Source organism: Podarcis erhardii, assembly GCF_964252035.2.
Source record: "Podarcis erhardii genome assembly, chromosome: 5".
Lineage (NCBI taxonomy): Eukaryota > Metazoa > Chordata > Lepidosauria > Squamata > Lacertidae > Podarcis > Podarcis erhardii.
Window position 1 is genome coordinate 83,746,413 of NC_138509.1, and position 12,776 is coordinate 83,759,188.

Sequence of the window (12,776 nt, forward strand, 5' to 3'; positions counted from 1 at the left end):
TGGATGTTGGATATATTCAAGTAAGGGAGAAGTCCTGTGTACAAGAAGTCCCATCCAACCTTGGGACTGCTGCTGCTCTTCCTAAGCCTGTCAATGGGAAAACAAGCCTTGAAATAGTGTTCTACACTGAATTTCCAGGTCACATGTCTGAGCTGAACCCTCTTAGGATCCAGCCTACATCTCCCACAGCCCTACCTGCATCACACCCCTTTTTGAGAACTTACACTGGTCTCAGCAAAGCCAGCTGTGGCTCGGTCAACTGATCCCTAGCTGAGCCATGTATCTTAAGTTGAGCTGGAGTTGGGAACTTAATGCTGCCCAAGGCCAGCTGAGCCAGGAATCAGCCAGCTGAGCCAAAGATCCAATGCATCATAAGCTGCCCCACCTGGCAGATCTTCTCCATAGGATTGCCCCTTCCTTTAGTGTAGAATGCAACCAAGTAGAATTACCGTATTGAATGGATGGTGCAATATTTGTTATGATTATTTTCTAAGCATCCCCTGATGTACGCATCTAAAAAACTCCAACCAATAATACTACATCATATACAGAGATCATCAACACTGACACACCAACATCTCAGCTGAATGGTTTTGCAGTGAATTTTATTATGGTTATTTGGTTTGCTTTCGTCCACAACATCTCCTTTTATTATTATTTTTTAAAACATGTGATTGCCTATAAAATTTGGAGAGTCTTACTCTCAGAATATACTCCTCATTTCAAGGGAAAGGTGAAATGAAAAGTGTGCAACATTCTAAAGCAGCAATCTGCAATTTGCCGGTCCGAAATCTTGGTAAGGTGCCTGGGGATTCAAAGTTGGTACCGAACTCCATTGAGATTATCCTGGATGGAGAAGACAGACCCGACAGGATGAACAGACTGTGAGATTTCAGTGAACAGACTGTGAGATTTAAGTGGCATTAAGGGAGCAATCTTTTACACACAAGAAGCCTGCATAAAGGAAGCTGCTGTAAATTAAGTTGATGGAAAGTTACACCAGATCCAAATCCTGTTCAAAAGTGGGGCTGCTCCTCCTGCTCTGCATAAGCTTGGCAGAAGGAAAACAAGCTTTTAAAAGAGTGTTGTATGCCCAGGTTGCCAGGTCACAGGACTGAGATGAATGGGTTTAGGAACCAGCCTATGTCCACCCTCTGGTCCTGATTCCATCATGAAAAAGCCAGATCTCTTTTGGGAAACTTACACTGCTTGCTTCAGTCAGCTGAGCAAGTCACACCAGCATATTTTGGGCTGAGCCGTGGTTGGAGGCATAACACCAGCTGAGCTAAGAACCAGCTGTCTGATCCACAGTTCCACTGTATCCTAAGCTGCTCATCCTGGGGGATCTCACCATAGGATTTCCCCCTTATCCATCCATTCCTACCTACTGCAGAAGGATGTTGGGAGACCAGATAAATTGATGATTTCAAAGCACTTTCCATATTAAAAGTGCAAGATAAGCATCTGATAATGGAAAGAGTGCTCTTTCTCAACAGATGATATGCTCCAGTGGAAGAGGGTGAAGGGGTGAAGAAAGGTTTGCCTGAATAGCTCTCCTTTGATTCATTGACAGTGTCAAGAAATAATTCTGTTCTCTGTAGGGAAAATTGGTATAATTTGACAATGAGCATTTGGGTCTCCAGAATGTTTAGTTTTCAAGGAGCGAGACAGTCAGTTTTAAAAGCCTCTTTTGACTTAACAAGAAAATTGCATCTTTTTTATTTCCTGTAACATTGGCAACTCTTGATATACCCCTAACAAGTAAATTACAGCTGAAGCAGGATTAAAATGTTGTGACATTGCAGTTGGAGATCTGAGCCAATGGAGCTTTTGATGGCAGTGTTCTGGAATACTGATATTTCTGCTGTGTCCTTTACGGTGAAATAAATGTTGCATTTATCTGTCAACATACCACAAATATTTATTTCCGCTGAAACTTACTTGCCGCAATCCAGCTCAGGAGACACATGCATACAAATAGGCTTACGCATGTGTGCCACTTCCTGGATTGGGAATAACAGCCATAAATGGGCTGTGTATTCAGAAGGACAGATAGAGTACTGCACCACTTGGAATGGGTTGCAATTCCTGATGTGCAATCAAATCTCCATCCTCATGCTTGTACAACTAGCCATGCGGCTAGAGTTGGATTGGGGCCATTAGACATCTAACGATAATCCTCAGGTTTTAATCACACTTGGTCTGATTTTCATTTCTCAAAGCTTCAAAGAGAAGCACTTTATAACGTTTATTGATATAAATAGAAATGGACCTGGGAGACAAGTATATTTGTGACGTGTCACTGAGCCTGCATAACATGCCTTATTGCTGGATATACTACATCAGCTATCTCTGTGTTTGCCTTGATCTTTGACAATGAAGGCATTCCAGAAAGGCTGGAACTTTTAATTAGAGACCTGCACAGCTTTCCTTCTTACTAGTGTAATCATTAAATTGATTTTTCCAGTCCATCATGTAATTGTTCCAGCGAAGGAATCCTGCTTTCCACTCTCGTTCTGCTTCATCAATATTGCCTGTAAAACATGAAATGGGTGGCATTAATCTAAATTTAAATCTCTTTGTACATTAATTGAAAAATAATTCTGATTACCAATGCCATTTCCCTCTAAATACACTACACAGCACTACACCCTCCCCTTTGTCACCTGATTTATTGCAAATTCGAAAAGGCAACATTTTATCTCTAGATCTTGAGATAATCGGTTGAAGTGAATAATTATTCTTACAGATCAATGTAGAGTATCATATGGAATTTCATTTTCAATATTTACACCCCTTTGACATTTTCCAAGCAGTGTATAGTTATAGCGGATAGGCACCTAGTAACTTGGATCCAGATATTGGCTTCTAATTAGGATAGGGACATTATGGCCTTCCAAATGATGTTGGACTCCATATCCCATAAGCCGCAGAGAGCATGGTCAGTGGTCAGGGATGATAGGGACTCTAGTCCAACAATACCTGGAAGGTCACAGTTTCCCCATCTTTGAACAAGGGAGACGGAGTGGATTTCCTTCTGGAAACAAAACAAATAAATATATCACCTATTCCCAGTTGCAGAACAGTGTCCTAAATATAGCAACAATCTGTTAAAAACAAACAAAACAGAAGTCAAAATGGACCTGAAAAAGGAAAGTCTTATTTGTTCAGTATATTTGATAATTAAAACAGCTGGAAACAATCAGGTCATGTATCCAAAGCAGTGACCAGGGGATGAATAACCGCTGTGAGGAGCATAGGGAGAAGAAACTCCATGGTGCACCTGTGGCAGCAAAACCGGAAAACCTTCATCTGCCTCATGTGCAACAAAACATGTCTCTCCCATATCGGTCTCTACAGCCACAGCAGGCACTGTAATTCTCCAACAGTTTGACTTACTTACTTTATCAAACCTTTATTAGGCATTATGGAAATAAAACCTTAAAAGAGAAAATAACATATAAAAGCCTTGAAATATATATAAAAAGGCAGCAGTTTGCTAAATGCATATATATATATACATATAGAGTCAGTGGTTTTCCTTGTTAACCTGCTCCTTGGAGGACTGCTACCAAAAACTCGGCTACCCCCGCCGTTACCCTTTGGTCAACGTCGGATAGGTAGAATCCCACACATTCACCTTGCTGCGGTTCCAGACCACCCAAAAGAGGGGACAGCACGCGTTGACGGAGCGTACTGTACAATGGGCAATGAAGGAGAATATGCTCTACAGTGTCCGGGACATTCATAGAGCATCTGCAGAGTCTCTTGTTTCTAGGAATGTTTTGATATCTTCCCCTGACAAATGCTGAGGGAAAAACATTCAAACGGGCCAGCATAAAAGCCCTACGTTGGGCTGGGATTATTAGTTTAGTGACGTAATTGGCTCTGCTATCTAAGATATTTAATTCATAGAATATGGGGGAGCAAATTTTGTTTACAGCTGCCATAATATTTTGTCTCTCGACATCCTTTAGTCTAGTTAGGATATTATGGGAAATATATTGCTCATTAGAATTGTACAGGGGCTCCAGCTCGATGCCTAAAGATTCAATCTTTTTTTCGAGGTGCTGATACCATCTTGATTTATAGGAGTCTTTGAGCAAATCAGCGAGCAGACTTGATGGAGGGCAGCGAAAGTGGCAGCGTAACCAATACTTTATTGAGGTGGACCATGCCCAATATTCCATTGTGTGTATGCCTATTTCTGCACACATTGTTTCATATTTGATCGTAGCTGGGAGTCCAAGAATACGTCTCAGAAAGCTAGAGTGAATCTTTTTTAAATCATTGTTATATGCTTGGACCCATAGCGGGATTCCATAAAATATCTGGGATTGCACTTTTGTTTGAAATATCTGATTTGCCGCAGGAATAAATTGATTACCTTTCTGATAATGAAAACGGGCAACTGCTGATGAGATGCACTTTGCCTGTTTTATGGCATTTGTGCGATGGGTTGCCCACCCTAAATTGCTCTGGAATAAGATTCCCAGATACCTATAGATTTTCACTTGTTGGATTTCTTGCCCTCTTATTTTCCATTTCTCTAATTTCCAACCATTCGAGAAGACCAAAATTTTTGTCTTCTCATAGTTTATAGAGAGTTTGTTACATTCGCAATAGAGGATCAGTGAAGATATAAGACGTTTCAGACCCAAGCTCGTTAAGGATAGTAGGACAGCATCGTCTGCATATAGTAAGAGAGGAACTGGTTTCTGATTAAGTTTAGGGGCATGTGATTCTATTTTTTGAAGGTAATCTGGCAAGTCTGATAAAAATAAATTAAATAGAAAGGGGGCAAGAATACACCCTTGTTTTACCCCTTTCGAGATCGGGATGTCTGATGAAAGGTGACCTTTGATGTTAAGTTTGACTTGACAGGTATTGGAAGAGTGTAGATTTTGCATTAGAATCAATAGGCGCTGATCAATTTTTAATTCTGCGAGTTTCCTCCACAACTTTGGGCGGTCAATTGAGTCGAATGCACCACGAAAATCTACAAAAGCAGCGTATATCTTAGATTGCCTTTGGGATCTGTATTTTTCAACCAGATGCATAAGTATAAGACAGTGGTCTAGTGTGGAGCAACCTTTGGAGAAACCTATTTGTTCTTTCCCTGGTAAATTTAGATTTTTCATCCAGGTAAGGAGTTTAGATAAGAGGTGCTTAGCGTAGATTTTCCCTATCACTGATAGAAGGCTTATCGGTCTATAATTCCTTGGTTCTTTTGGGTCGCCATTTTTAAAGATTGGAATAATTATTGATCTTAGCCATGTCTCAGGTATGATCCCATATTTATCTATAAGCGTAAACAGTTGGGCTAAGGGTTCTGCCCACCAATCTATATATCGGTCTCTACAGCCACAGCAGGCACTGTAATTCTCCAACAGTTTGACTTAACCCTCAAAGGCTCACTCCTTCATTGTCTCCTGGGACAGACAGATGCCAACAACAAAGCAGCTGTACAGAGTCACTAAGAATATGCAATAACAAGCACTGAGAAACAGCCCTGTTATCACAAACAATAGCAAATCAGTTAAAGCACTTACCACACCTGCGAGAATCCTGGGACCTGTAATTTACCCCTCACACAGCACCCTTAACAAACTACAGCTTTCTGGATTATTTTGGAGAGAATGAGCTTTAAATGTATGCTATGTACTCAGCCTTAGTTGTAGGATATGAAATAGGAATAGGGTAAGCATCCATAATATTATCCAGTCAAGAATAGCTCTTTGAGCTGCCTAAACAGGTTGATAATTTTCTATTGTTATTGTTCTCTGGTAGCTCTGATGTGGTGTTTTAACCTTAGATCACATGAGAGGTATTGAATTGCAGGTTCATCTTGGTTCTCATGCTCCGTGGAAGTAAGGACATCTAAATGACCCTCTCCAGTGAGTGAATACAGCTCCAGGCAAAATGGAAACTGTAAGGAGAGACAAACCTCTGATTTTAGATCTGTTTGGAGTATTTCATAAGATGATGAGCCTGTGCTAGACTGCACAAGATATTGTATGGAATCATTTGGATGTATCTTTGATGCTTTTGTTCTGCTTTGAAGAAAGTTCAACAAGTAAAGTTTTGAACAATCTAATGGGTCAGGGTTTTTGTTTTGTTTTGGGTTTTTTTTTTGCATCCAGTCACTTCAAGTTGCGCAATATTGATATCTGCAACATTTAGGGAGCAATCCTATGCACAAGAATCTGGCATAAAGCAAGCCAGTATAGGTTGAGCTGCTATAAAGTTACACCAGATCCAAGAACTTTTCAAGAGTAGGACTGCAGCTACTGCGCCACCTAAGCCTGGCAGAAGGAAAACAAGTATTTAAAGCAGTGTCCTATGCCAGGTTGCCAGGTCATGTCACTGAGCCGAATGGGCTCAGGATCCAGCCTAAGGCTCTCTCAGTCCCACTTGCCCAATACATCCCCAGAACCACACTCCTTTGGGGAACTAATACCTGCCTGAATGAGCAAGTTATGCCAGAGGACCTTCAGCTCATTTGGGGTTGGGGACATAATGCCATTTGAGCTCAGATGGGAATCAGCCAGTTGAGTTGGAGATCTACTGCAGTCTATGCTGTTCATCTCAGCAGATCTTGTTTTAGGATTGACCCCATCGAGTTAGACCACATTTCATCTTACATCCCCATTACTGGAGATTATTTTACTGGCCTATTATGTAATACATAAGCATATCTTACTGATATTGGTTATTTCACAGAACATTTGGTTACATGCAGCACAGTTGCTCGTCACTATCATCCTCCAAACAGATGGTGTCTTCAGTTATGATTTCCGTGAGTAATGTCAGATGATCACAAGGAACATTTCGTCAGATTCACGATATACCCACGTCTTGCTTGAAACTGGTCCAGGTTCACACATAACACACACACACACAGGATGCTTGCTTTTGAATGTCTCCCACATCCTACATATGATGGGATGTCATGATGCAAGAGATGATAAAATCTCTCAGACGTCAAATGGAAAACAATGTGTCAGATGAAGATGGCTATGTTCTTTCCCCACTAGGAAGCCTTACGCATAACAGCTATTTGAAAAAACCAACCAACCAAAGCCAGCTTATTTGTTAGCTTTCGCTGTCAGAGATACAGACAATCCCAAACACAATATAAAGATATGACATGTGCCACTTGGCTGAGTATAAGTACACAAGAGAATTCAAGCATACCAAAGAGAAATAAGATGAAGATGTTGCAGCAGCTCGTTCACACTTTGTATAAAGATCTGGGCCCAGGTATAGGTACCTCCCAAACAGATATGCAATACTGAGCACTGCCTCTACTTATGAAAGTCCTAACTGGCCTCTCATGGCTAATGTCTAGTAACAGATCCATATCCCACAAATTTGTGTAATTCTTTTTTAAAAAACCCAAAACGAAACCTAAACTTGTGGCCATTGTCACTGTTAACTTCTTACAGCTTACTCACTTTTGTAGGCCCAGAGAATTCTTGGAATTGTAGCTCTGTGCAGAGAATAGGTAAAGGGACCCCTGACCATTAAGTCCAGTCACGGACGACTCTGGGGTTGCGGCGCTCATCTCACTTTACTGGCCGAGGGAGCCGGCGTTTGTCCGCAGACATCTTCCAGGTCAAGCGGCCAGAATGACAAAGCTGCTTCTGGCGAACCAGAGCAGTGCACGGAAATGCCGTTTACCTTCCCGCTGGAGCGGTACCTATTTATCTACTTGCACTTCGTGCTTTCGAACTGCTAGGTTGGCAGGATCAGGGACCGAGCAACGGGAGCTCACCCCATCATGGGGATTCGAACCGCCGATCTTCTGATCGGCAAGTCCTAGGCTCTGTGGTTTAACCCACAGCACCACCCACATCCCTTATATGCAGAGAATAGGGGTCTCCAAATTACTCTCCACACTCTTAACAAACTAGAGTTCTCAGGACTATTTGGGGGAAGCCATGGCTGGTTAAAGTGGTATTATAGTGCTTCAAATATACAGTGCAGATGGGGCCTTAGCTTCAACCCCTTACAACTAGAGACAGTTCATAACTCTATCATTACCCAATACTACAACTTCTGTTTGTGCAATGGAATCTTCTGGGGCAGATCTGTGGAACTGCAGGAGTGAGGAGGCCAGAGGGACTGGAATTCCCATTGTGTGAACAGAAGGTGTTCTGTGAGCATAATGGCTTCGTTGGATGCAATGACACCCTGTTCTTTATTCTAAAGGTTTTTACACCTACCATTGGTGGGTGGATCTTGGATTTCTAGTAGGAAAAAACCCCTGAAGTAGTCCTGACAAGCCAGAAGTTCAGCCCATTTTAGAAGGCTCATCATTGCTGCATCTAAGACTGCACTTCAGCCTAAATTTATTACAAAGTAAAGTCTGCAACTAATTCAAGTTTTGGCTTAATAACTGAAAAAGAAATGACAGATTCCACCCATCCCTGGCTGCAACCTTAAGCACCCTTACTAAGATGAAAGTCCTGCTGATCTTGGTAGGGTTTGATTCCAAGGGACTATCACACTTCCATATTTTGCTTTTGAAATGAATGGAATCTGTGTAGGAATGCAGCTGTTCTTTCACCCTTTCATTTCAACGGGCTCATGCAGCAGATGTTCTCAGCAGACTGTGCTCATGCAATGGACAACAAATCTTATGTGAACGAAGCTGAAGAGAGCATGTGAAACTTGCACAAAACTATATATTACACAAATTGATTGTGTGGGGGGAGGAGTGTTAGTTAAGTGAAAGAGGTTGTCTTTTCTGAAGGACCTCTGGATTTAATTTTACACAGATAGTTCTTGCTCATAAAAGCCTTGAAATTGAAATTGAAATTAAAATTTAGTAGCAGCAAAGTGACCTTGCATTAACCAATTTACTGTACATACATACATTTGCCACCAAAATTACCTGTCATCTCCAGGAGTTTGGGAAAAAATATATTCCAGAATCGGCACTGCTGGGCACGTAATTTTGTACGAATCTTTGAAGCGTCTGTGCTTAATGTTAAGTATTTTTGTTCAGCGGTGGTGAAGACTGGCCATCTTGTCCCATTAATCTGAGTCCCATTGGGTGTTCTAAAGGATTAAAAAGAAGCATTAGATCTCTCATGGGAAATTACCTGTGCACATCAGTAGTTTAAAATTATGTTGCTGAAAAGTTATTTTATTTCAAAGATTGGTAGGGTTGCATGGAATTACCCCAGTACTTTTGAAACTAGATAGGAATAAATATCAACATCCCCAAACTTTAAATGAGAATTTTTTGGGGGGGAAAGTTTAATTAAGAATAGAGAAATATGCATACAGTAATAAAATCACTGTTCATCAGTTCCATGGATGAGCCCAAGAGGTCAGTGAGAAAATGCAATCTCATGGATAACATTAAGGACAATAAATTCACTAGCCTGGATTGCCCAAAGTTCTTAATAAGAATGCTAATGCCTTATTCAAATATGCAAGAATACTATATTAATTTTTTTAAGGTAGACATTTTGCAAAGATATGCACCTATATGGGTGAAATGAACGAAAATTGTATCCTGATTAAAGTATGCTGGAGAAAGAATGAGTTTCCTAATGGGAAAAAAGGCATCTTTCCACTGTTCAAAATAATTAATGTAAGACGATGTGTAAAAGTGCTGTCATATATTGGAATTGATTATCTTGGACATGATGCAGTAATGTAGGGGTGGGTGATGTTGGGACTTGCAAGATCATTGCATCTGGGGGGGGCACAGGTTCCCTCTTCCTGTTCCTAACTAAAGAAAGGAAAGTTCCTAGCTAAATAAATCCTTCCATCCACAGGTATGCACATTAAAGGATCGCTCTGCACTAGAGTGACAATATAAGAGCAAAAGGTGAATCTACACAGGGCATGTAGAATCACAGCCCTGCATTATGCATGCTCTGCAGACCAGGAATAGAAAAACAATGAAGCATCCAGATGTTGCAGGACTGCATCTGCCATCATCCTTGACCATTGGCCATGCTAATTACAGCTGATGGAGGGGGGCTGACCAACAGTATCTAAAGGCAAACGTAAAGGGACCCTTGACCATTAGGTCCAGTCGTGACTGACTCTGGGGTTGCGGCGCTCATCTTGCCTTATTGGCCAAGGGAGCCGGCGTACAGCTTCCGGGTCATGTGGCCAGCATGACTAAGCCGCTTCTGGCGAACCAGAGCAGCGCACGGAAACACCGTTTACCTTCCCACCGGAGTGGTACCTATTTATCTACTTGCACTTTGACGTGCTTTTGAACTGCTAGGTTGGCAGGAGCAGGGACCGAGCAACGGGATCTCACCCCGTCGCGGGGATTCAAATCGCCGACCTTCTGATTGGCAAGTCCTAGGCTCTGTGGCCAAATTCTCCACCTCTGCTCTAGACTGTTTGTACCAGCCTTCTTCAACCTGCTGTCTTCCACATACTATTGTCTTACAACTCCTGCCATCTTTTATTATTTTCCAAGCTGGCTGAAGCTTGATGGGTGTGTCCAAAACAAATGGAGGACACCATGTTGGGGAAGGCTGGGCTGTATAGTGCTGATGTATGTGCAAAAGGGACACATATAGGTTCCATACATGTGTTGAAACAGTCAAGTGAACAGGCACAAGTGGGAACAGGAATTACTGGTGTGATCCTGCTGCATGTTTGCTCTATGTAGCTCAGTTGTAGAACACACATATTGCATGCTGTTGGCCTCAGGTTCCATCTGCAGCTAAAATGAGATCAGGTACAAGTAGGGAAGCTCTGATCATTTGGCTTTTTCAGTTTCTCATTTCCCCAAACTGAAGTTCAGTTCTCAACATTTCCACAACAGTGAACTTCTCCAAACATGTTTGTATGCAATTTTCCCTAAAGTACATATTTTTGCAAAACAATTTCCCCCAATACAATGTATCTTTGTATACTACTTTCACCAGTGTATGCATTTCTATGTATCCTTTACCCTAGGACTGTCGGTGGATTTTGGTACACATTACTAGGTTGGAGAACTGCACGGCAAAATTCTGAGAACTGTGAATTTTGAAGGAAAATTGTGTTTCAGTTTGCATATTATTTCAGAAAGTGCAACTTAGATAGTTTTGCCTTTAGATGAATTACATTACCCCCTCATCCAGGGAAAGCTCCCTACCCAATATCTTGGAGAGTTGCTCCCAGTGGTAGGCTAGAGGGACCAATAGCCCGATCTGTTTGTTTGTTATTACGTTATTACGAGAAGCGAAGTTACAGGGAGCCAGGCAGAGGGCCTTCTCGGTAGTGGCACCCGCTCTCTGGAATGCCCTCCCCCCAGATGTCAAAGAGAACAACAACTACCAGACTTTTAGAAGACATCCGAAGGCAGCCCTGTTTAGGGAAGCTTTTAATGTTTGATGGATTACTGTATTTTAATATTTTGTTGGAAGCCACCCAGAGTGGCTGGGGAAACCCAGCCAGATGGGCGGGGTACAAATAAATAATAATAATTATTATTATTATTATTATTATTATTATTATTATTATTATTATTCCTTTCCACCTTTTCTGCAAGGAGCTCTTGGTGACTTACACACTACTCCCCCTCTCCATAGATTAGGCTGAAAGATGCCCCAAAGTCATCTGGTAAGCTTTATGGCTGAGTGGGGATTTGAACCCCTGTCTCCCAGACCCTAGTCTAGCACTCTAACCACCACATCTACTCTCTCTATGGGGCAGCTTCCCATCCCATCACCAATTAAGCAGCTCGGTATCAGCATGAATCAATAGGAAGAAGGAGCAGAGTTTTCTTTTGTTGACTTCTATTCATGTTTATCAGCCATCTCTCTAGAGAGGGCTCTGTCCAAGCTTGTGCACAGCAAAGAAATTGCAAAGCAAATTCTCCAAAGCAAGGGGAAAGCTACAAAAGCTTCTCTTAAAAGAGGTTTACAAAATGCCATGAATGATTATTTAAACAACACTCAGAGAGGAAGAAGGCAATAAAAGAATTGAAAAGTGCAAGGGCTGAGAAGAGTAATTGGGTCTCCTTTCCCATGGTCTCCAGCCAGGAAAACCAGCGAGGGAATGCTAACTCTTTCTGAAGACAGTGGGAGTTTCACTTTGTTTACCACTGCTGAAGTAGAGGTCAAGAGTGGCCATTTTAGGAAAGAGTGCTGGACTGCAAATGTTTACTTCAGGGTGTGCTTTAGAAAAAAAATCTCCTAAGTGGCATGGTTGTTAATGTATGCTACGGTTAGCAGCTGGAGGGCCTCGAGGAAAGAGAATTGGGTTTAAGGTTCATGTTCATCTAAGGAAAAATCACTTTTGCAGGAGGCTGTTGGAAACAGATCGCTCGATTTGTACACGGACCGGGTAGTCATATCGTTGTTTTAAAACAACAAAGGATGCTACAGCTAAATGTGTTAAACAGGTAAACAACCCGCCAATGCAAAAATGAAAAGAACACCAGCTGTTCTTGCTACAGGCCACTGGCTGGATGCCTGGAATATCTCAACTCTGTGAAGTGGCTACCCAGATGTAGCAATGGGAAGCAACTTCCTTTGCTCCTCCTGCTGTGGCAATCAGTGAAGCTGGTGAATGTCAGGCTGTAGAGGGAAGCAGGCTCAAGAATAAGTATGTGCATATTTTGCCCACTCTAAGACCAATCCAATGTCTACACACACACACCATCCAAAGTTTGGGTCCCAATCGAAACTGGCATGGACTGTTGCCAGTGCTACCCATTCATCAAATCACAGAATCATAGAGTTGGAAAGGACCCCAAGGGTCATCTAGTCCAACCCCCTGCATTACAGGAATCTCAGCTAAAGCAT

At 41.9% G+C, this 12,776-nt stretch overlaps 1 protein-coding gene across 1 annotated transcript in view; it reads right to left on the reverse strand.

Annotated features, from left to right (window-relative positions):
- Positions 1–588: 588 nt before the first annotated feature.
- BCHE (butyrylcholinesterase) overlaps positions 589–12,776 on the reverse strand; it is a 55,319-nt gene continuing 43,131 nt past the window's right edge. Inside the window, exons 3-4 of the mRNA XM_081862513.1 lie at positions 8,900–9,066; positions 589–2,534 (exon numbers count right to left, since the gene is read on the reverse strand). Coding sequence (XP_081718639.1) covers positions 2,410–2,534; positions 8,900–9,066 — 292 coding nt within the window. The 3' untranslated portion in view covers positions 589–2,409. The remainder of the gene's footprint in view (positions 2,535–8,899; positions 9,067–12,776) is intronic.